The sequence below is a fragment of the Ipomoea nil genome, unplaced genomic scaffold (genome assembly GCF_001879475.1).
Source record: "Ipomoea nil cultivar Tokyo-kokei standard unplaced genomic scaffold, Asagao_1.1 scaffold2868, whole genome shotgun sequence".
NCBI lineage: Eukaryota > Viridiplantae > Streptophyta > Magnoliopsida > Solanales > Convolvulaceae > Ipomoea > Ipomoea nil.
In genome coordinates this window covers 652570-674822 of record NW_017619296.1, presented here as the reverse complement: position 1 = coordinate 674822, position 22253 = coordinate 652570, and the positions used below count along the sequence as shown (strand labels likewise).

Here is a 22253-nt window from a genome sequence, read left to right as displayed (position 1 = left end):
AAAATAAAATTGGGGTTCTACGATTTACAATATGGCATATCAAAATCTATTACAATTTATTCCTAACATCTATATTCATCAAGGTTTCTTCAGAGTGTTTTATTTCCCTCTTAGTTTATGTTGATGATATCATTGTTGCCAGCAACCAACTAAGCTCTATTGAGGAGTTGAAGTAGTTCTTAAATTCAACCTTCAAAATCAAGGAACTTGGAGAATTGAGCTACTTCTTAGGCATTGAGGCTGCAAGATCTCCAGTTGGTCTCAACTTATGCCAAAGGAAATACACCCTTGATATCTTGAAAGAATCTGGTTTCTTAAATAGTAAGCCTGTGGCAAATCTAATGGTTCCAGGGCAAAGGTTGTGTCATGATGATGCCCCTCTTTTCACAGATGCAGGAACATATAGAAGGCTGGTGGGTAGGTTGTTGTATCTCACAGCAACGAGACCAGATATTACATATGTCGTACAATGACTAAGCCAATTTGTAGATAAACCAACTGAAAACCATCTAGTTGCAGCTTAGAGAGTCTTAAGGTATTTGAAAGCAACCCAGGAAAAGGAATTTTTTACTCAGCAAATTCAGAAATTCACTTGCAAGCCTTCTCTGATTCTGATTGGGCAGCTTGTCTAGAAACAAGGAGGTCCGTATCAGGTTTTTGCATATTCCTTGGAGAGTCCCTCATCTCTTGGAAGTCCAAGAAGCAGCTAACAGTATCCAGATCCTCTTCAGAAGCTAAATATAGATCAATGACAATGGCAGTCTCTGAGATTCAATGGATTTGGTTTTTGTTAAGTGATCTGGGGGCTGTTCCTTCTAAACCAGCCACTTTCTTCTGCGACAACAAATCAGCCATTGCCATTGGAGAGAATTTTGTGTTCCACGAAAGAACAAAACACATAGAGATTGACTGCCGTATTGTTCGAGAAAAACTGCAGCAAGGTCTCATAAAGCTCATGTACATTCCTTCCGTCAGTCAAATTGCAGATGGCTTCACCAAGGCTTTATCTTTGTCACAATTTTCTATTTTCATCATTAAGCTGGGCTTACAGGACTTGTACGCTCCAGCTTACGGGGGGGGGGGGGGGGGGAGAAAGGGGGGGGGGGTTTGTCAAAGTGAGCTGTGTAGCTGCCAGCTAAGCAAGTAGCAGTTATTTTGTTGGAGGGTATTTCTGTAATAAGAATAGGCTATATATAGCCTCTAGAATATTTCTTTTCTGTAGACTTACACTTTACCAAAAATAATACAGCAGCTCTTCTTCCTTCTCCGCCATGTGCCATCTTCAATTACTCTCTAGCTTCTGTTACTAACACTGCAATATCATGGGTAAATCTTTTTGGGTTGGCTGGGATAAGCCGAAACCGGGATGGGTTAAACTTAATACGGATTGAGCTTGGAAAGTCAGTTCAAGAGTGATTTCTGCTGGCAGGTTGATTAGAGATCACAATGGGGCTTGAGTGTAGGGGTTCATCATAAAGATTGGGAAAGCGGATAGCTACATTTTAGAGTTGTGGGGCCGAAGGGATGGTCTACGGCTCCTAACGGATCTATGCTATGAGAGAGTGGAATGGAGAGAATTTTGTGTTCCACGAAAGAACGAAACACATAGAGATTGACTGCCGTATTGTTCGAGAAAAACTGCAGCAAGGTCTCATAAAGCTCATGTACATTCCATCCATTAGTCAAATTGCAGATGGCTTCACCAAGGCTTTATCTTTGTCACAATTTTCTATTTTCATCATTAAGCTGGGCTTACAGGACTTGTAGGCTCCAGCTTGGGGGTGTTAAAGTGAGCTGTGTAGCTGCCAGCTAAGCAAGTAGCAGTTATTTTGTTGGAGGGTATTTCTGTAATAAAAATAGGCTATATATAGCCTCTAGAATATTTCTTTTCTGTAGACTTACACTTTACCAAAAATAATACAGCAGCTCTTCTTCCTTCTCCGCCATGTGCCATCTTCAATTGCTCTCTAGCTTCTGTTACTAACACTGCAATATCATGGGTAAATCTTTTTGGGTTGGCTGGGATAAGCCGAAACCGGGATGGGTTAAACTTAATACGGATTGAGCTTGGAAAGTCAGTTCGAGAGTGATTTCTGCTGGCAGGTTGATTAGAGATCACAATGGGGCTTGAGTGTAGGGGTTCATCATAAAGATTGGGAAAGCGGATAGCTACATTTCAGAGCTGTGGGGCCGAAGGGATGGTCTACGGCTCCTAACGGATCTATGCTATGAGAGAGTGGAATGGAGCTTGATGCGGAGGTGGTGGTTAAAATCATGAAGGATTCAGACACTAGAGGGGAGCCGAGGGGCTGCTACTCTCGCAGGATTAGATAATTCTTTAATTGCCAGTAATATGGAATTAAATATTAGAGGAAGATAATGACAACACGAGACGAAGTTGTTTAATGTTAAGTAGGAATCTTACAGCTCAAATCTTTTTTCTTTTTTTTTTTTTTTGTTCTTTTTGTTTTGTTTTGTTTTGTTTTGTTTTTTTTTTTTTTTGTTTTTTTTTTTGTTTTTTCTTTGGTCTCGGTTTTGTGTGTATTGAAGTCAGCTCTAGCTTGATCCAAAATAGAAACAACTAATCAGGTTAATGTTTCAAAAACTCCTTTAAAAAATTAAGCAGGGATTATATATCAGGTTCTTGAATACAAGTGGATTAGGCTGAGCTTGAAAATAGGAAAAATGATGTTTAGAAAATAATTAATTTTTTGAAAACATTTCATTTGTTAGTGTTTGGTTGAAAGTTAAAAAGCAATCTGTTCTATATTTTCTCCGAGGTTTGAACCTATGACCACTCATTTAAAATGATAACCAAGATGTCATCACACTACATGGTAATTGACAATTATTTATTATTTAGTTAAAAGTAAAAATATTATATTTTTTTCTATTTGATTCTTTTTTTAAAACATGACACTAGTACAAAAAACATCAATAAAATTGAATAATTCGCGTCCAAAGTTTGAACTTAGGACGCCAGAAGTGTAATGCGGTGGTATTTTTGTAATTAAAATGCCACTATATAATTTTTTTTATTTTTTGTTTAATTAAAATGAATAGGCGTCCAAAGTTATAGAACTTTGGACGCCTATTATGGACACCTAATTAACGGGCCAAATAATAGGCATCCAAAGTACGTAACTTTGGACGCCTATTATATAACCGTCCAAATAATAGGCGTCCAAAGTTACGTACTTCGGACGCCTATTATAGGGTTCAAACTTATACCCCTTTGTCTTTTCATCATCAAATCGCCGCGCTCTCCACATCTCCACACTCCAAATCCTTCACCGTCCCCTCCTCACTGCGTCGTCGCCGCCACTGGCCTCCTCGACGCCACTGCGGCTCGTCTGATCTGTGGACATATCCTCGCCGCCGCTGCCGGAGATCCAAGCTCATCTTCATCATAAGATCTACGTATCCTCGCCGCCGCTGCCGCCTCCGGTCTCCAAGCTCGCTACCGCCTCCGGTCTCTGATCCGGTACGTTAATTTTTTTTTTCGAAAATCAGTTTTTAATTTAATTATATTTATTTTAGAATTTTTATTGTTGTTTATTTATTTAAATTTTTTTAATTTATTAATTTGTTATAAATATTAATTGTGTGGTATTGTATATGTATATAAAAATGTGTGGTATTGTGTGGTATTGTAGCATTCTTCTTTAATTACCCTTCAAATAAATGAATTCTTGTGATATCTCTTTTTTGCCTTCAAGAAAGTGCAATGACTTGTATTTATTAGGAAGTGATGATAGGTAAGAATAAAATTTGATGATAGTATTAGGAGGCTTCTTTTTTTTTTTTTAAGGTTTGGTCAAAGTAAATAATGAGACGATGAGGCTAAAAGGAATAAAATCACCAATGTTAAGTAATGATTGAGTCTAAGCTGCAAGCTCCCATCCTCACATTTCTTTGTCTAAAATGCAAATTAAAATAGTAAATTAAAACTGCAAAAAAGGGATGGGATTATGGATGTGCTTTGTGAAGAAATCATAGCTATTCAGCGACCCACAAACTCCAAACTAGAGATTCTCCTAACCACACTCAATGGGAGAAAAACAATTCTTAAATGAAAAAGAAGGGCAGCAAAAGGGAATGTTTGCCTAACATTACGGATTGTTCTTATGATTAATTATTATTTTGTGATTGTGTGCTTTAATTGAAATGTTCATACTCTATCCTTACATAGAATAGATATAGTTCTTACAAGAAATTAAAGGAAGGGGGGAAGTAGCGTAGTAATAGTAAACAACATTCTCATAGTAGCACAATAATGGTGTAAAGACTTGACTTGATGATTTATTATTTAGTTAAAAGTTTTAATTTCAACCTTTAAGTTATAATTCAAGTAAACTAACTCATTTATCATATCTTAAATGTTGTGTGATAATACATAGGAGATATGGATCGGAGTTGGATGTATAAAAAACGCAATACACTTGAATATGTTCATGGGATTCAAGAGTTTATTAAAATTGCTGAGGAATATGCAAGTAAAATTGGTGAAAATTATATAGTGTGCCCTTGTTATGATTGTAGAAATCTATAAAAGTTTCATAATTTTGAACAAATTAAGGATCATTTGATACGTCGTGGTTTTAAGCTAGGATATGACCGGTGGATATGGCATAGTGAAACTGTCTCGACTAGTAAGAGTACAAATCAAAGAGAGTGTGGAAAAAATGTAGAGAAAGATCAAAGTAATGAAGATAATGTTGGAAATTATGGAGACAGTGATCGGCTAGATGAATTGATGCGTGATATGCAAGGGGATTTGAATGAAATGCCTCAAGAGTTTGAAAGTTTTTTTGAGAGTTATGAAAAACCTTTGTTTTCTGGATGTAGTAAATTTACAAAGTTATCAGCAATACTTAAATTGTATATCGTAAAAGCAAAAAATAGGTGGAGTGCTAAGAGTTTCACAGAGTTATTAGAGCTTTTAAATGACATGCTTCCTAATGAGAATGAACTTCCTTGTTCAACTTATGAGGGAAAGAAAATGTTATGTCCGTTGAGTATGGAGATTGAAAGGATCCATGCATGTCCAACCAACTGTATTTTGTATTGGAATCAATACAAAGACTTGCATGTGTGTCCGAAGTGTGGAGCATCGCGTTATAAACGAAAAGGGCTCGATGATGCATGTGAGCAGAAAAAAGGTTGTCCAGCGAAGTTGTTGTGGTATCTACCGGTGATTCCAAGATTCAAACATTTGTTTGCAAATGCAAAGGATGCGAAGAATTTGCAATGGCATGTTAGTGGGAGAAAAGAAGATGGAAAGTTGAGACATCCTGCCGATTCTCCTAAATGGAAGAACATTAATAGGAAGTTTCCTGAATTCGGTGTTGAAAACCCAAATCTTAGGATTGGACTATGCACGGATGGAATAAATCCTCATGGTAACATGAGTAATCGCCATAACACTTGGCCAGTTCTTTTAACAGTTTACAATCTTCCTCTGTGGTTGTGTATGAAACGTAAGTACATCATGTTATCATTGCTAATATCTGGTCCTAAACAACTAGGAAACGACATAGATGTGTACTTGGCACCGCTTATTGAAGATTTAAAGATGTTGTGAAATGAAGGTGTGACAGTATTTGATGCTCATAGTCAAACCAACTTCACTTTACGAGCCATGATGTTCTGCACAATCAATGACTTCCCAGCATATGGTAACTTGTCAGGGTATACTACTAAAGGGGCTAAGGTATACCCTGTTTCTGAATATGAGACAGTTGATCTTTGGTTGAACAACAATAGGAAAAATGTGTTCATGAGTCACCGAACCTTTTTACCTATTGACCGTCCTTATCGAAAGAGGAAAAAAACTTTCAATGGAAAATCTGAGACTGGAGTTACTCGCTTACCATTACTAGGGGATGTTATTTATGAACGAGCTGAGTAAAAAACATTGATAATATGTGGGGGAAAACTTCAAAAACAAGTCAAAAGGGTATTTGGAAAAAGAGGTCTATATTATGGGATTTGCCATATTGGGAGCACTTATCTGTTCGACATTGTCTTGATGTAATGCATGTGAAGAAAAATATTTGTGATACCATTATTGTTTATAAATTATTTATAAGTGTATATTATAGGGAATTTCGATCCATTGCAAATTTAGGAGGGAGAAGACCTAAAAACAACGTTGATTTGAATCCAATTGAGGTATATATATCAAAATTAGAGTATTAATATTTTTTTACAATTTTATTAGTAATGTTTTTATTGTTTAACTTAATAATATATATACATAAAAACTCATATTTTGTAGTGTCCTCAACAACTGGGTTCTGTGGAGTGCGGGTATTATGTGATGAGATACATGTATGAAATATGCACTCTATATTGTGATTTTGAACATTTAGACACGGTATGTACAATTTATTAAAACTAAATAGTTTTAGATTACACTTTATTAATGTTAAAACTAATTATTTGATTATATTAAATTTTTGTAGGCATTTGATAGAAAGCTTTACTCACAAGAGCAAATTGATGAGATTCGTGAGGTTTGGTCTAAATATTTTGTTGAAAAATATATATAAATTTTTGAACTCTTATTTAGTTAATTTTAATGATGCATGTATTGTTGGTACTTAGCTATCTTATTACATGTATGTGTTGCGAACTTTAATTTGAAGTGTTGAGAACTTTGAAGTGCATGTTGATATTATTGTGAATGTATGGATTAAAGTGCTAAAGTGTTAAAGTTTAGTTTACATATGTGTTGAAAACTTTGAAGTGTTGAAGTATGTTGTGAATTGAATGTATTGAAGTTTAATTTAGTGCTAAAATGTTGGTAGTGATGTATTGATGTTTGTATTGAAGTTTAGTTGAAAGCTTTGAAGTGGTAGTGGCTGTGACTGCATGTACAAGATGTGAATAATATTTTTTGTACGGGATAAAAAACTGGAATTTTTATCAAATAAATATAAAATAAAAAAAATTATAATTCGCGTTGGACGCGAATTGTAGTTTTTAAAAACAAAATAATATCTTTGCGAGTCCAAAGTTCATCATTAGACACACTGTAGTGTCTGACGCGCGGTGCATGATATAACAACCGGACTTATTTGATCACTATTAGTTGTTTGACTTGGTTTAAAAATCAATATAAGTGTTTGATTAATTAGCTTTTTGTACTCCAAAATGTTAAAATTCAAAAAGCTACTCAAAGCAACTTTTTCAATTAGCTTTTTGAGAAAAGAAATTATACCAAACATCTATCAACTAACAACTAATTTACCAAACACCTTTCTACAATCAGCTAATGTTATCAACTAGTTATACCATCTAATTAACCTAATCAGCTAACAGTCATTTACCAAACATGGCCTATATTTTTTCTGTTTGATTCATTTTTTACAAGAATGAGCAACATCTAGGTTTAAATAGATACACAAATTAGTCCCTTCAAAATATACACAAATGAGAAATAGTCCCTAAAATTGAGGTCATGTAAAGATAGAGGTGGTAGACTGGTAGAATACTATACGTGTGGTCTAGACATTAGACATGGACAAGTGAGCACTTGGCCATTAAGGCAACATCCTGTAGTCGTAACGATTGTAAGTCTTAGATTCCAAGGACTTTTAACTCTCCAACTCCTTTTCACTTAGAATAAAGTTATATTATGTTAGATTAGAGTTGAAGTCAATATTGCAATTCAAATTATGCCAATTTCAATTCAAGCTTGTATCTTCAATCTACATTGAATCAGAGCTAAGTTTTCATTATTTACATTTCAATTCCTTCAATTTTACTTATGTTTTCAATACATGCAATTCCATTGTGCCTTTTCTCTGGGATTTGGATTAAGCTTGCTCTTATTATAGATGCTTCTATGATTTCAATTGCATAAAAAAGAGCATGCATTGAATTAGCTAGGGTGGTTGTTGTGAGTATGCTATAATTTGATCTCTTGTATCATTTAGGGTTGAATTATGCCTGAGAAATCTTTGGAATTGTGTGTAGCTATAAGAATATGACACGCAATTAGACATATTACATACTCACAATTTCAATCTCGCCCTTTGAAAAAAAAAGGGGATTGTAAGAATTGTTCCAATTAGAATTGAATCGCCATAAGAGTATGATTCTTTACTAATAGAAGTTAGTAGCTATTCATATAAATAAGAAGAGGAAGAAGAAGAAGATTACCTAAATTAAAGCAGCATTAAGAAATCCCAGTAGTCTGTCGTCACCCTATCGTCTATCGATCACCACAATTCAAGCAGATAGCTAAGCTAATTAATATATATAATCCAATTTCCATTGAATTTCTCAGCTCGTGATGTGATTAATTAAGGAATGCAGCGCAAGTGGAGTACTTAAAGATAGAAAAACTCCTATCTACTAATTAATCCACGTACTCTCTGCTTTTAGATGGAAAAATGAGTTGAGATGAGATGAAGAAATAACACCAACTTTAATTTATACCACAATTATATTCAACCACAAACCATAATATATACTTTATGATGCAACACACTACTATACGTATTCATTACACCAACAAACCCACAACAACTATAAAAACCATTGCCACATTCATATATAACAGTACAGATCCTCCTGCTATGGTATGCGAGAGAGTGTTTTTATGCTACACTGAGGCAATGACAACCATTCTTTACAATCAGATTGAAAAATTGACTCCGAGACATCACGTGAATAGTACGATTCTCTGATTGTTTAGAAGAAGACACAAAAGTGTGTGAAAAACAATTTAACAGTGATTTTATATCAGCTAAGATAAGATAAAATGAGCACTAGTCATTATCATTTGATAGGGCCTCGAACCACCGATATGATAGTGCATCAGCTGTTTCCTCTTGAAGCTAGCTTCCCTTGATACGTACCTCGTCTGAGCACCTCCTGAATGGCCACTGCCTCCGCCACTTTGGAAGAGTAGACTCCTATCCAAGGTCTAGTGGCAGCCGCGATAAAGGTCCCTTAGTCACAACGTAACGTAACACACCTCCAAACCCCATTATTTTTCCTCCACTTATATCTATCAATTGTCATTAAGCTTCCACTAACCTTCTCTGGCATTGATGGATTTCCAGTCTTCCAGATAGTACTATACCTTGGGTGAAGAATTTAAGTTGCATGAAATGTGAAAGAGTCACAGGCCGCTTAATTTGGGACGAGAGAGGACTCAATATATTTGGAACCAACACAGAGGCCATCATTTCCATAGCTTCGCTGCATGCTCATCAGTGCATATCAAAAATCCCATCAGAAACAGCCCCAAGTGCTATCTTCTGCAACCAAAAAGAGCATCACACTCAATTCACATGGATGGCATAATTGAAAAACATTGACAGAAATATTGCAAGTTCAAATTTATAAGTTCAAAACTCCCAATGCTCTATATATATTATGAAATTTGGATACTTTAATTAAACAACTTAAAATAATTAAGTGAATAACGTTTTCCTTATTGGATATCTGCTTTCAAAAATCTAATCTCAAAATACTTCCATATACTCCTTAAAATAGCAAGACCAAACCTTTCAGAAAATCGTAAGCTCTTTCTGCAAACAGTCAAAAACTAAAATAATAAAAAGCAGCAGTTTACTAAGCTCTTTCCATCACCAACTTCTTCTGACAACCAGAAATCATTGCTGCAGTTTACTAAAATATATAATATATAGTATGATTTGCAACAGAGTATTGTGGCAATTCAAATACCTGCAGCCTAATCCACCAAAATATCACTCTCTTCTTCCACATCCAATTCTTCCTCTTCTGTTGTTTACACGTTTCGTCTGCAATCCATAAATAAGTAAAAAAAGAAAAGGTGAACGCACAACAGTTAGATAGGTAAGGAAATATGAGATAGAAGTGAGAGGAAACATATCAGATATGATGGCATGAAGAATTCAAGTAGCATGAATTGAAGTAAGTGCATGTTAAATGGTCACACATATTAGAGGGATAGAAAAAGACCATAATATTTTCCGAACGAACAAGGAGGGCATTTCCATAGTTGTATTTCTCTTGTTCAATCAATTTTGCTGAAGCCAGAACGGAATCCAAACACCAGTTTAACTGAATCAGTGCTAGTGTGGTGATATCCGCAAAACCACTAGGGATCACTTGCAAATTATCGCATTTATGTAACTCCAAACATTCAAGCACAGGGAAATGGTCACCCACGGCACTCCAACGTTTCAAACATGTATATTCAATTACCAATCTTTTCAATTTACGGAATCCTTCCTCGGATGGTTCCCACATTGTGTCTTTCCTAGCAATAGCACGTTTCAGCTTTAGAACCTCTAGATTCGGCAACATACCAATAAGCCTCATATCACTCCATGCCAAACTAGTCAAGAAAAATTTGAGCTTCTTAAGATTTGGCAGAAAACTTGATGCCCATGAGATGCCGCTACATGGAATACGGTTGAGATTAAGCCACTTTCTGATGCTTAGCTCCTCAAGCTGCCCCAAGTGCACAAAATTATTAAAACAATCTAGATTGTTTCCATCGTATCCACCATCAATTCCCAATTTTTTTAAATTTGGAATCCTTGTAAACAAATCCTTTGTACAGAGCTTAGAATCCAACCATGATATACTCTCTAAGTTTCTATGAACAACTGACAAAGTTCCAAATGAATCAATCCGTTGAATGCATAAATTCCTTAATAGTGGCATTTTCCAAATTCCATATGCCATAGAGTATTTCAATGCTCCATGAACAATAAAGCTTTGCATATTCCAATGCTCAAAAAGCTCTAAAGAAAAATATTTATCAGAATTTGTTGAATACCTCAAAGCTAAGTATCTCAAATGAATAAGATTTGCAAGCGCATATTGTACCCAATATCCATTGGAAGATATACGCTCTATATCAACTACTCTTAGTAGTTTGAAGTTTGAAAATAGACATTGTACACTTTCATAGTAATAAGCATACGGATAGTGAAAGGAATGTGATTTGTGAAAGCACTTTGTCAAAGGAAGTAGATGAAACCCTGATGTAGCACTTATCCAACGACAAGAGATTCTCTTCTTGTAAAATGGAAGTTTTTCATCTCCAACAACATTCAAGAGATTTTCATGTCGAGCTTCTCTTAAACACAAATCCCGCAACATGTCATGTATTCTTATTGTCTTCATTTTCCCATTGTAGCTCTGTTTGTTAACAAAAACAAGACTTCTATCAACAAGATCTTGCAAGCATTCCATGGCCACTTCCTCCATATTTCGATGGTCCTCTGCCCTCAAAAATCCCTCTGCCGCCCACAACCTAACCAACTTCTTCACATGGATCTCATAGTCTTCGGGGAAAACTCCAAAATATAGAAAACAAGCTTTTAAGTGGTGTGGTAATTGGTTGTAACTCAAATACAGTATTCTGGAACATGTATCATTAGAATCACCAATTACATATCTACCCACATTTTCTGCAACATTATTCCACTTCTCCACTGCGGCCTCTGTCTTGGAGAGAAGACTAGCTACTAAAGTAATAGCTAGAGGTAATCCATTACATTTCTTCACTATGTCTCTACCAATTTGCTCAAACACTGAAAGAAATTCTGTTTGACCTAACACATTGCAGAAGAGATTCCAACTTTTATTGGCATCTAAGAAAGGCATGTTAATGGTAGAGTTACCTGAACTTGCATATTCAGCCACCTCTCTTAGCCGAGAAGTCAGTAGTATACGGCTTCCATTATTATCATCTGGAAAGCATCTTTGCACACTATCCCAAGCGGTAGAGCTCCATACATCATCCATCACTATAAAATACCTCTGACCCATCAAGTGTTTACGCAAACTTTCTGTTAAGTTGTCATTTCTTCGTTCATGGAGTACATCATTTGATTCTGCATTAACACAATCAATAAGGCATTGGAGTATTTGTTCCACGTCATACTCTTGAGATATGGCAACCCATGCTCGTTTGTCAAAATGAGAAGTAATTGATGAATCTTCATAGACGTTCCGAGCTAAAGTGGTCTTGCCAATTCCTCCCATGCCTACAATTGATACAACTTGTAGCTGCTTTGCGGATTGTCGGGTGAGTTGATCCATTATCATCTTGAACTCCTCGTTGCATCCGACCATTCTATTGTCAAACTTTATTGAAGCAGTTATTGAAAAATCTACTCACAGTAATATTATTCTCGCCAGCTTCTAGTTCTGCAGGCTGTGATGATGTTGAACCAAGGAGTAGTCCTCTTTGTCGCATCCGACCAAGCAATGAAACACCAGGGATTGATGGACTCTTTGCAAACTGGTGTTTACTTTTAATCTTAATCAACTTCTTCTTCAGGTAATCAGTCTGTTTTACAGCTTGCTTCAAGATTCGATGAAGCCTGAGGAGGCAAGCCTCTATACTGCTTGACTGAAGGTATATGTTACTCAACTCCATCTCAATCCTTTCTTCGGCTTTGAACGCTACATCTCTCATCTCTGCCTCTAAATGTTTCATAGCCGAATTATCATAGCCATAGGCGATCTCAGATTTCTCAAGGATTTCTTGGAGGAAACCAAGATTTTCATGGAGAGAAACTATTTGTTGTTTGTGTTGAAGAAGGAAGCATGGTTGTGATTGCAAGAAATGGAGATGTAGAGTTTCCATAAGCGAAGTTACAGCAGCGTACGCCATTTGCTTCTCTGTGCTCTAGTAAGTTACGTTGATCAGTTGATGAGATGCAGAATTAGGATGAAATGAATGACTAGAAGATTGAGATAATTCATAATTGTTGTCAAAAGAAAATAGGAAACAGTGTTTCAGTAAAGGTGGTTTAGTGGAGATGGAACAAATTCTGATCAAAAGATAATAGGAAAAGAGCACAAACATGTTTTAGTAATATAATAATGGTGCACTAGTGGTCAACTTTTGGTCTCAACAATAATAGACCATTCACACTTTGAGCATTGAAACTCATAATAACCCTGCTTTTTTTATTTTTTGAATGTTACTGACTCTATTACAATGTAATATCTGTTCATATACTTTCTCAACCTACTGAAGCACAAAAACATAAAGAGCCAATAACACGTTTATATACTTTCTCAACCTACTGAAACACAAAAACACAAAGAGCCAAATGGAAGTCCAACCCGAATACCATTAGATCACATAGTCCTGGTCATAATAACCCTGCTTATTATAGTTCTATTTATTTTTTGGTTACTGTTGACACTAATCTAATTAAAATTTATTTTAAAATATAATTGAGGCCATTTTTATTTTTTCAGATTTATAAAAAAAATATTATTAATAAAAAACGTAAAAAATGCTATCTTTGTTTTCCGTTTCTCCTTCGTATTGTTCAAATATATATTTTCTCCCAACAAAAACTTTGTAACAAAGGTAATGAACAAAATGGATACTTTTTATTTAACACCAACACTAATTGACTATTATACATACTTTTTTTTCTTTTAATAATAATAGGAGATGGTTAAAATATAATATAATATTTTGATAATTTATTTATTTGTTTTGCACCATATAAATTTATAAATAATCTAGCTAATTATTGAAAACTAACTCCAATATGCAAAATGTGTAATTTTAATATTCATTGTTTTCTTTTTCTTTTCTTAATATTATTTAATGACTGCATGCATCAGAAGTTATCCAGGCCCAGCTCACCGGTTTTAAATAGAGCATCCGTGGCCATAACTGGCGGCCATGAAATTAAGTTGAAGCAAGCTAGCTTCAAACCCATATATACCCCCAATAACATAATGGCCCCCATAACCCTCAAGACGCACTTGCTCAGTGGTGGATCCAGAAAATAATGTGAGGGGGTGGGGGGGGGGGGGGGGCGTACTTAATTCGAAATATCACTTCTAAGAAAAAATTACATCTTTCACAATTTTGTCTAAGGGTGGAAAGACACCTCAAATAAGGATAAGGAGCTAAAACGTAATAAAATGCTATAAGTGGGATTTGAAACATTAACACTCCATGTAATATTTAAAGTTCTACCCACTGATCTACTAAACACCTTAATGACTTATGCATTTACTTATATATTAGTGGAAAAGGTTGAGGGGGGGGGGGGGGGGGGCAGTGGCCCACGCTGCCCCCATTGTGGCTCCGCCACTGCACTTGCTCACAGATTACGTCAACTTGCGAAAGAAGTTGATTGATTTTATGGGTTATGTGTTTGATAAATTGTTTCAATTAGAATTGAATTGCCATAAGAGTATATATGATTCTTTGCTAATTGGTAGTCTAATGACCGAGAATCATTGGCACCTTTGTTATCTCTTCCTTGATTCTTGCTAAATCTTTCAATAATCGCCAATTAACGTTATATGTATTATTATTTTTGTTTTTTTTTAATAAATGAGCATATTACGTCGGTTTCATTGGGAACTGATGTTAAATGGTCAATTTAAAAAAAAAAAATTAAATATATAACGTCAGTTATTTAAATAACCGACGTAAACAATAATATATATTATTTTTATTTAATTTATTGACATTTGACGTCAGTTTTAGAATAATCGACGTTATATGTTAGACGTTATATGTTATTTCTATAGTAGTGATAGTATGAAAAGAGTAATGAGACTAAATGTTTTACGTGGAAACTTGAAAGGAGAAAAATCACAATCCTTTTTGGATTGGGTTAAATCCAAAATATACTATTACTGTTGAACAATACATGTTACGACCTACTTTACTTAGTACCATTGAAATATGAATTAAATATAAGGACTAATGGGGTCGGGAAGCTAACTAAGGGTAAGTGATGAGGTTGGGAAGTCCACTAGGGGTCCGGTGTTACGTACTGAAATTTAGTACGCAACGGAAGAAACCTTTCGAGTAGGCTTCTAGCTCCAATCCATATCGAGTTACGGTAACTCCAAAAGTAAAACAATATAATGAAAGAGAATGAAGAACACTTCAATATAAAAGACTGGAATAACAATATATTTCTCTCTGAGTGGTTCTCAGTATTCATATACAATGGACCTATTTATACTAAATTACTAACACCTATAATAATTAAGTTACTACAATTATTCTAACTATACAAGGTAATAATATATTCTAATATACATAATTTTCTTATACTAATATTTAATCAATTATCCTCTAATTACATATGATTCATTCCTTGTAGATCCTTCACTAATTAAATCACCAATTATTTATTTCCTTTGTTGCGTATCACTCTCCACCCCTTCAAAAAACACCTTGTCCTCAAGGTGTAGAGAGGAATAGAATAAACACATCTTTGTTGAAGCAGTCCATGCAACTTTGGATGGGGGCTAGTTGGCAAAACAAATTGAAATGGTTCTCGAGCTTGATCATGACATATAAATGGCATCCCCTTTTGACTTGTACCATCTAAAAATATCTCTTGCTCTCCAATGTTGAGTTCCAAGTCTAAGGTAGTACTCACAAGTCTTGTCTCAAGATAATCCTCAAGAGACTCTAAGTTGTTGAAATCTTGAATGTTGCTTTCGTCGTGAGCGGTTGGGAGAGTAACTATAGTTATTGATGATTCCTGGGACCCTGTGCTACTTGGTTCTTCTTGAAAAGTTAGATTAGAATAATTTGAAATGTGACATACATTCCAAAGTGTCATCTTGGTCCGTATGTAATTCTCCACACACAGCCATCAACAACTCTAAATCAGGATATTTAATGTCTAAAACACAACACCCATCATAAATATTTTGGCCATGAAGAGCTTGTTTGGCCATGAATGCATCCAAGATAGAATCAAACCATACCAAAGCTTGGAAGGTGTAACTCTCATCCTTCAAAGTATGAATATATTGTACGGGTCTTCTTGTAGAAAATATCTCATACAATACAAAATCATCAATTGAATATACTTGATGTACAGAAACCAATAAGCAACGTTGAGTAATATTTTCCATAATAATTAAAAAAAAAACTTTTTTTTATTTGTAATTTTTTTCAATTGTTTTTCCTTTTTTTTTTTTTTGACTTTTATCCTTTTTTTTTTGTCGTTTTTTTTTTTGGTCAAATTTTTTCACCTTTTTTTTAAGGAATGCGTATGCGGCTAACAAACAAAATAACAATAATAACAAAAAAAAAATAAAAAGATAAGGATATTATCACCAATGAAATCAATGAAAACACTAATTGTTACGTGATGCACCCACAAATCCTCTCAATGAAAGCACTAATGATACGTACTGAAATTTAGTACGCAACGGAAGAAACCTTTCGAGCAGGCTTCTAGCTCCAATCCGTATTCGAGTTACGGTAACTCCAAAAGTAAAACAATATAATGAAAGAGAATGAAGAACATTTCAATATAAAAGACTGGAATAACAATATATTTCTCTCTGAGTGGTTCCCGGTATTCATATACAATAGACCTATTTATACTAAATTACTAACACCTATAATAATTAAGTTACTACAATTATTCTAACTATACAAGGTAATAATATATTCTAATATACATAATTTCCTTATTCTAATATTTAATCAATTATCCTCTAATTACACATGATTCATTCCTTGTAGATCCTCCACTAATTAAACCACCAATTATTTATTTCCTTTGTTGCGTATCATCCGGTCATACAAGGTCGGGAAGCTCCGGTTGGCGTGGTGCAAGTTAGGAGTAGAAGTTCCTTTTCACACTAAGCAAAGTGCTCTATTTATACTAAAGAAAATACTACTCCTACTTCCAAATTCTACTCCCAACTTTTGCCCCATCACACATGATAATGATGGTTTTCACAAATCCATCAAATATCAAATCACAGTATAGAGTTTAGATATCGTTCCACTAGAGATGACTCTTGTAATGTTAGGAATTGATGCAAAGTGGAGTTAAGCACAAGCTAGAACTATTCTTATAGAAGCTAGGCCTATCGTTAAAGAGTTGTGTTGATATGATTAAGCAAATAACAGATAAGACAGATAAAACAAAGGACTGGGACTTGATTGATTCAAGTTAAGACGATGCAAAATATTGTACTAAGGATTTTAAAATTAGAATAAGACATAGGGTAAGTGAGATGCACAAAAGTGTCCAAATACCACTCTCATACCTATTTGGACTTGCAACCCCACCTTGAACTCCACTCTCGTTGCAATTCATCCCAAGGGTGCCAAACAAGAACACAAGGCATATATTCTCCTTAACACCCAAAATACTCTCGTATTGGGCATTAAGTGTGTGAATGTGTGGCTAGTATACAAGCTCTACTCTTGTAGCAACAAATTAAACACACTCCAAATAAACCATATAATTGGAATCCAACAATTATATAGATTAGAATTTCACAACAAACCCAATTCACACAACGAACTGTAGAACACCCAAATAATCCCCTTTATGCAATACAACTCATATAGGCATCAATAGCGAGAAATCAAGCCAAATCCTAGTCTCAAAACACTTAGCTACTCATAATATAACAATAGATACACAATATTAAAGGAGTAATTGAAAGCATAAATGAAAAGTGAAAGTGTGCCGTGAATCTTGAATGCAAGACGATACTAATGTTCTACTTGATTTTATATTAAGTTATAATCATATCCATTAATTAAGTCATTTATCAATAATAACATCAATAGTTATTGCATGGACCGTGGTCCACCACAATCCAAAAACGACGTTGTTTTGCTTAATTTTATTTTTTCGTACGTCTACTGCAACATACATCTTTATAACTCATAATGTACATTACTCTAAAACATAATGCATATTATTCTAAAACATAATGTGCATTATTTTAAACCATAATGTATATTATATTAACCAGATGTTTCATTATTCTAACAAGTAATGTACATTATTCATAATATTTACAACGATATCCAAGAATACTTTTTTTTTGAATGTTACTGGCTCTATTACATTGTAGTATCTGTTCATATACTTTCTCAACCAACTGAAACACAAAGAACCAATAACGCCTCCACTGAGGCTCGAACTCATAACCTTCCAAATGGAAGTCCAACCCGGGTACCATTAGACCACATACCCGGGGCCTTCCAAGAATCGAACTCGGGAACTCTCGCACCCAAAGCGATAGCCATACTACTATTTTGATAAAAATATTTAAACATAATGTATATTATATTAACCAGATGTTTCATTATTCTAACAAGTAATGTACATTATTCATAATATTTACAACGATATCCAAGAATACTTTTTTTTTGAATGTTACTGGCTCTATTACATTGTAGTATCTGTTCATATACTTTCTCAACCAACTGAAACACAAAGAACCAATAACGCCTCCACTAAGGCTCGAACTCATAACCTTCCAAATGGAAGTCCAACTCAGGTACCATTAGACCACATACCCGGGGCCTTCCAAGAATCGAACTCGGGAACTCTCGCACCCAAAGCGATAGCCATACTACTATTTTGATAAAAATATTTAAACACAGTAAAAAAAAGGGGCGTTCCGAGAATCGAACTCGAGACCTCTCACACCAAAAGCAAGAATCATACCACTAGACCAAACGCCCGTTTGTGTTTTATAAATGCTCTTTAAACTATTAATTGCTCTTCATACTAAAGAAGGCTTTGCCAAATTGAAAAAAAAACTACGGAGTGTTTTAATTACATTACATAAAATTAGTTTTTAATTTCACCAAAAATATTATTGAGTTTAAGATATTTAGTGTGTATTTTTTGAGTCAAAACGATAAGATTTTATATTAAAAATATGAGTGCATATAGTACAAAACTAATTCTCTAGTAAAATGTGTACAATTTCACTTGATTAACAAAAGGAGTTGAGATGTGATATGAAGAAATTCAGCTGGTACAACGCAAAGGCATCATCCATAAGTTTTTTTAATAACCTAGGTTTCCGGATTTCTTTAGATTATATATTGAATCCCATAAATCCGCCTCAAATCCATGATGAGATCGTCTAGATAAATTATTCATCAGATTTCCAATATAGTATGTATGATGTGCAACAAAGTATTCACCCAACCTTCAATCCTCCAAAGCATCTACAACTAACCAGCACTATGCACATTCATATATAATTTGTCTTCCAATAATAACACTACTATCATTCCAATCCACCTCACCAATAGAACTATTTTATAAAATATAATAAAAGACTATCTTAAGATGAGAGTTGTAGATAATTTTACTTGTATTTTTAGTTTTTATAAGTTTAATTTATTCTATTTTGTATGAAACTTTTGTTAAACACAAATAAAATTTTCAAACAGCTTTCAATTCATTAGTGGGACTTACACAAGAGTTTGAGCTCATTTGATAGAAGGAGGTATGGGTGGGATTGCAAAGTGTAAGAATGTGGGAATAGAGCAAAAACATAAAATGCAAAGACTAGTAGATGAAGCTAATGCGAAAGTTTATAGTGGACGACCTAAGCAAGTTCCTTTGCCTACTAGTAGTTCATTTCCTCTGAATGAATCCGCTCAACAAACTCTACCAAGTGCATTTAATAATTTTAAGAGTTAGTTAGCTCGTACGAATTTAGTTCACTAGTTCAATAGATAGTGTAAGTGTAAAAAAATATGTTACACATCGGACCCTATTATGTTGGCTTAATTAGTTGTCAAAATAAAGTACTATTTTTATTCTGGATCAAGGCCAGGTCATGTTCCAATAACCGTTTACTTATTCAAACATTTATTTTGGTCAAGATCCTACATCCATGGTATTTTAAATCAGATGATGCAACTTAATTTGAGGAGTTGGAGGCTGCACATTTTCATACCAAGAAGTTATCAATTTATTCCTATAAATTGCTACTTTGGGATTATTGTTAACTTGAAGATAAAAAGGATTAATTTCTACATTCCATTCCTAAAATCCTCCTCTGGTTATTATATCATTTTATCCAAGTGGTGAAGGTTTCTCAGCTGGTTCAAGTTGTGATGAAGATAGCCTGCACGTCAAATCCATTGTGATGCTGGAGTAGGCGCTGGAGTAGTGTAGTTTATGCTTTAGTGTGTAATGTACTCCTCCTTTGTACTCCTTGTTGATCATCTAGTGGATTTGGCTGACGTGAGTGGCCCCACAGACGTAAGAGTGAGGCTCTGAATTCCGTGAACATTTCCTGGTGCACGGTTCTAATTATTGCTTTTATAATTAGTTTCTTTATTCTATCTAGAGTATATCCTGGAGCTAGTCCAACTTAATAATTGAATTAAAATTTAGTAGGAACCTTTAGGTTATCTCTTGCATTCAAGATCCATGAGCATTTTCAATTGGTATCAGAGCCCGAGGACTTAAAATATTAGTCTAATCGATCTGGCTTACTCGTGTTTCTTGAACTCAAGATCCCAGTTTTTGTTCTTAATTCTACTTTTCCGGTCAATCTTCTTTAGCTTACTGTGCATTGAGTTTTGCAGAATGGAACGACATAGAGCACCTCCTGAATTAATAGGTGACAACTATGCGTACTGGTAGGCTCGTACCAAAATGCACCTACGAGCTCATGGGGAGATGATCTGGAGGGCAGTTCTCACTGGGTAGACTCATCCTACCAAAGATGGAACCACTACAGGAGCCCCTCCAGTTCTCAAACCAGAAATAGAATGGATAAATGCTGAGATGACTACTGCGAACTACAACAATAAAACCTTAGATATTATTTATTCCTTAATGCATGAGAGTCAGTTTACTCTTATTGCAGGTTGTAACTCTGCCAAAGACGCATGGGAGATTTTAGAAACTACATATGAAGGAACTAACTCAGCCAAGCAGTCTAAACTCCAAATGGTCCAAACCGATTTTGAAGATCTGAAAATGAAAGAAGATGAATCGATTGTTGAATTTGATGCTCATGTTCAAGAATTGGCAAACCGTGCAGTTGTCCTAGGTGAACCTTTTAACTAATCTAAAATGGTTAAAAAGATTTTGCACTCTCTTCCTTCTCATTTCAGGATGAAGGCCACTGCCATTCAAGAGCATGACGGTTGGGAAAAAAAAACCGTTCATCAACTAATGGGGAACTTGCACACTTATGAGATGGAAATATTGTCCAGTCATCCTGCAAGAGAAAAAGTCGCAGCCTTCACTGCTGAAGATACAGAAGCTAGATTTGATCCAGACGTGGTAAGTGATGATCCAGTGGACTTTTTATCTAACGGCTTTTCTAAGTTGTTGAAACATGTTAAAGAGAGGCAAAGCACAAGGAGTGGTAAGTTTCAAAACCAAAGGAATTCAGGATCAAGCATGACACGAAACAATAAAAAATCCAATTCATCAAACTCAAATTCCAGACCATCTTCATCACGCAACACTCAGTCTAGAGACAAGCCCGGTGGAAAAGGTATTAGGTAGTGCTATGAGTGTAAAGGGTTCGGTCACGTCCAAGCTAAGTGTCCAACATGCCTACGACGCAAGAAGTCCATGGCAGCAACGCTAACTTGGAGTGATGATGATGAACCTGAGCCAGAGAATCCTGGATCTGATCCAGAAGAATTTTCAGGAAATTTTGTGGTGTTTACAGCGATTTCCACCATGGATAGAGGACAAAGAAGGTGAAACAGATTCTGAAGGTGGAGCATATTTATCAATGGAAGATCATGATCTACCAACGTCCTCTTTTGAAGAAGAATATAAAAAATTGTATGCTAGATGGGAAGCTATTGTAAAAATTAATAGAACTTTGTCTAGTCAGCTTAGCAATTTAGAAAATGCAAAGAAAGTGTATCTCAACCAAATTGCTGACAAAGATGTATGTATCCAAGATGGTATCAAGCATGAAGAAGGCCTCAAACGGGAGTTGGACATGCTCAAAAGGAGAATCAAAATGATGAACAATACCTCCACCCTCGACCAAATCTTGGATTCTGGAAGGAAGACTACTACAAAATATGGTTTGGGTTTTTCTGGTGGAAAAGACAAAGTAGTGACAGTATTTGTAAAAGCTTCTGGTTCTGACCCAGCAACTGGAACTTATCCAGACGCTCCAGAAACTAGTACAACGTGATAAAAATACGGTAATGTATCATGTGGAAAAACTAAGCTTAGATATTATAAACCCATTTGTCATTATTGCAGGGTTCGGGGACACACGAGACCAGAGTGTTTCTACTTTTATAAAGATCAAAGGCGTGAGAAGTACACCCACAAAAACATTGCACCATTTGTAAAACAAGTGTGGGTTAGGAAAGCAGATTTAATATCACAGTTAATACCAAACACATCTCAAGGGGAACTAATACAAGACAGAGGATTTGGATTAGAGAATCTGCAAACTCAAGATTAAAGGGTCATCATCAAAATAAAACCAGGTTCTTTTATAATTAA

The 22253-nt window shown here is 35.1% G+C and overlaps 1 protein-coding gene, 1 long non-coding RNA gene and 1 other non-coding gene across 9 annotated transcripts in view; all 3 read right to left on the bottom strand.

The window, feature by feature from the left end:
* Positions 1-12135, bottom strand: part of LOC109160671 (putative late blight resistance protein homolog R1B-17) — a 43098-nt gene extending 30963 nt beyond the window's left edge. For 2 of the 7 annotated variants that reach the window (XR_002050803.1, XM_019308949.1), the window contains exons 1-2: positions 9964-12135; positions 9745-9782 (exon numbers count right to left, since the gene is read on the bottom strand). Coding sequence is in view for 6 of the 7 variants with exons in the window: in XM_019308949.1 (XP_019164494.1) it covers positions 9745-9782; positions 9964-12093 (2168 nt within the window). In the remaining variant the exon portion in view is untranslated. Of the gene's footprint in view, positions 1-821; positions 828-3366; positions 3372-5719; positions 5730-9709; positions 9783-9963 lie in introns of all 7 variants that reach the window. The other 5 variants (XM_019308947.1, XM_019308948.1, XM_019308950.1 and 2 more) reach the window with 4 other exon arrangements.
* LOC109160675 lies at positions 8544-9096 on the bottom strand. Its single transcript, XR_002050808.1, has 2 exons — positions 9052-9096; positions 8544-8780 (listed from the first exon to the last, which is right to left on the bottom strand). It is a non-coding gene; the product is annotated as an uncharacterized LOC109160675 (long non-coding RNA).
* A 6268-nt stretch (positions 12136-18403) lies between the features above and the next one.
* Positions 18404-18475, bottom strand: TRNAQ-UUG. Its single transcript has one exon. It is a non-coding gene; the product is annotated as a tRNA-Gln (tRNA).
* Positions 18476-22253: the final 3778 nt, after the last annotated feature.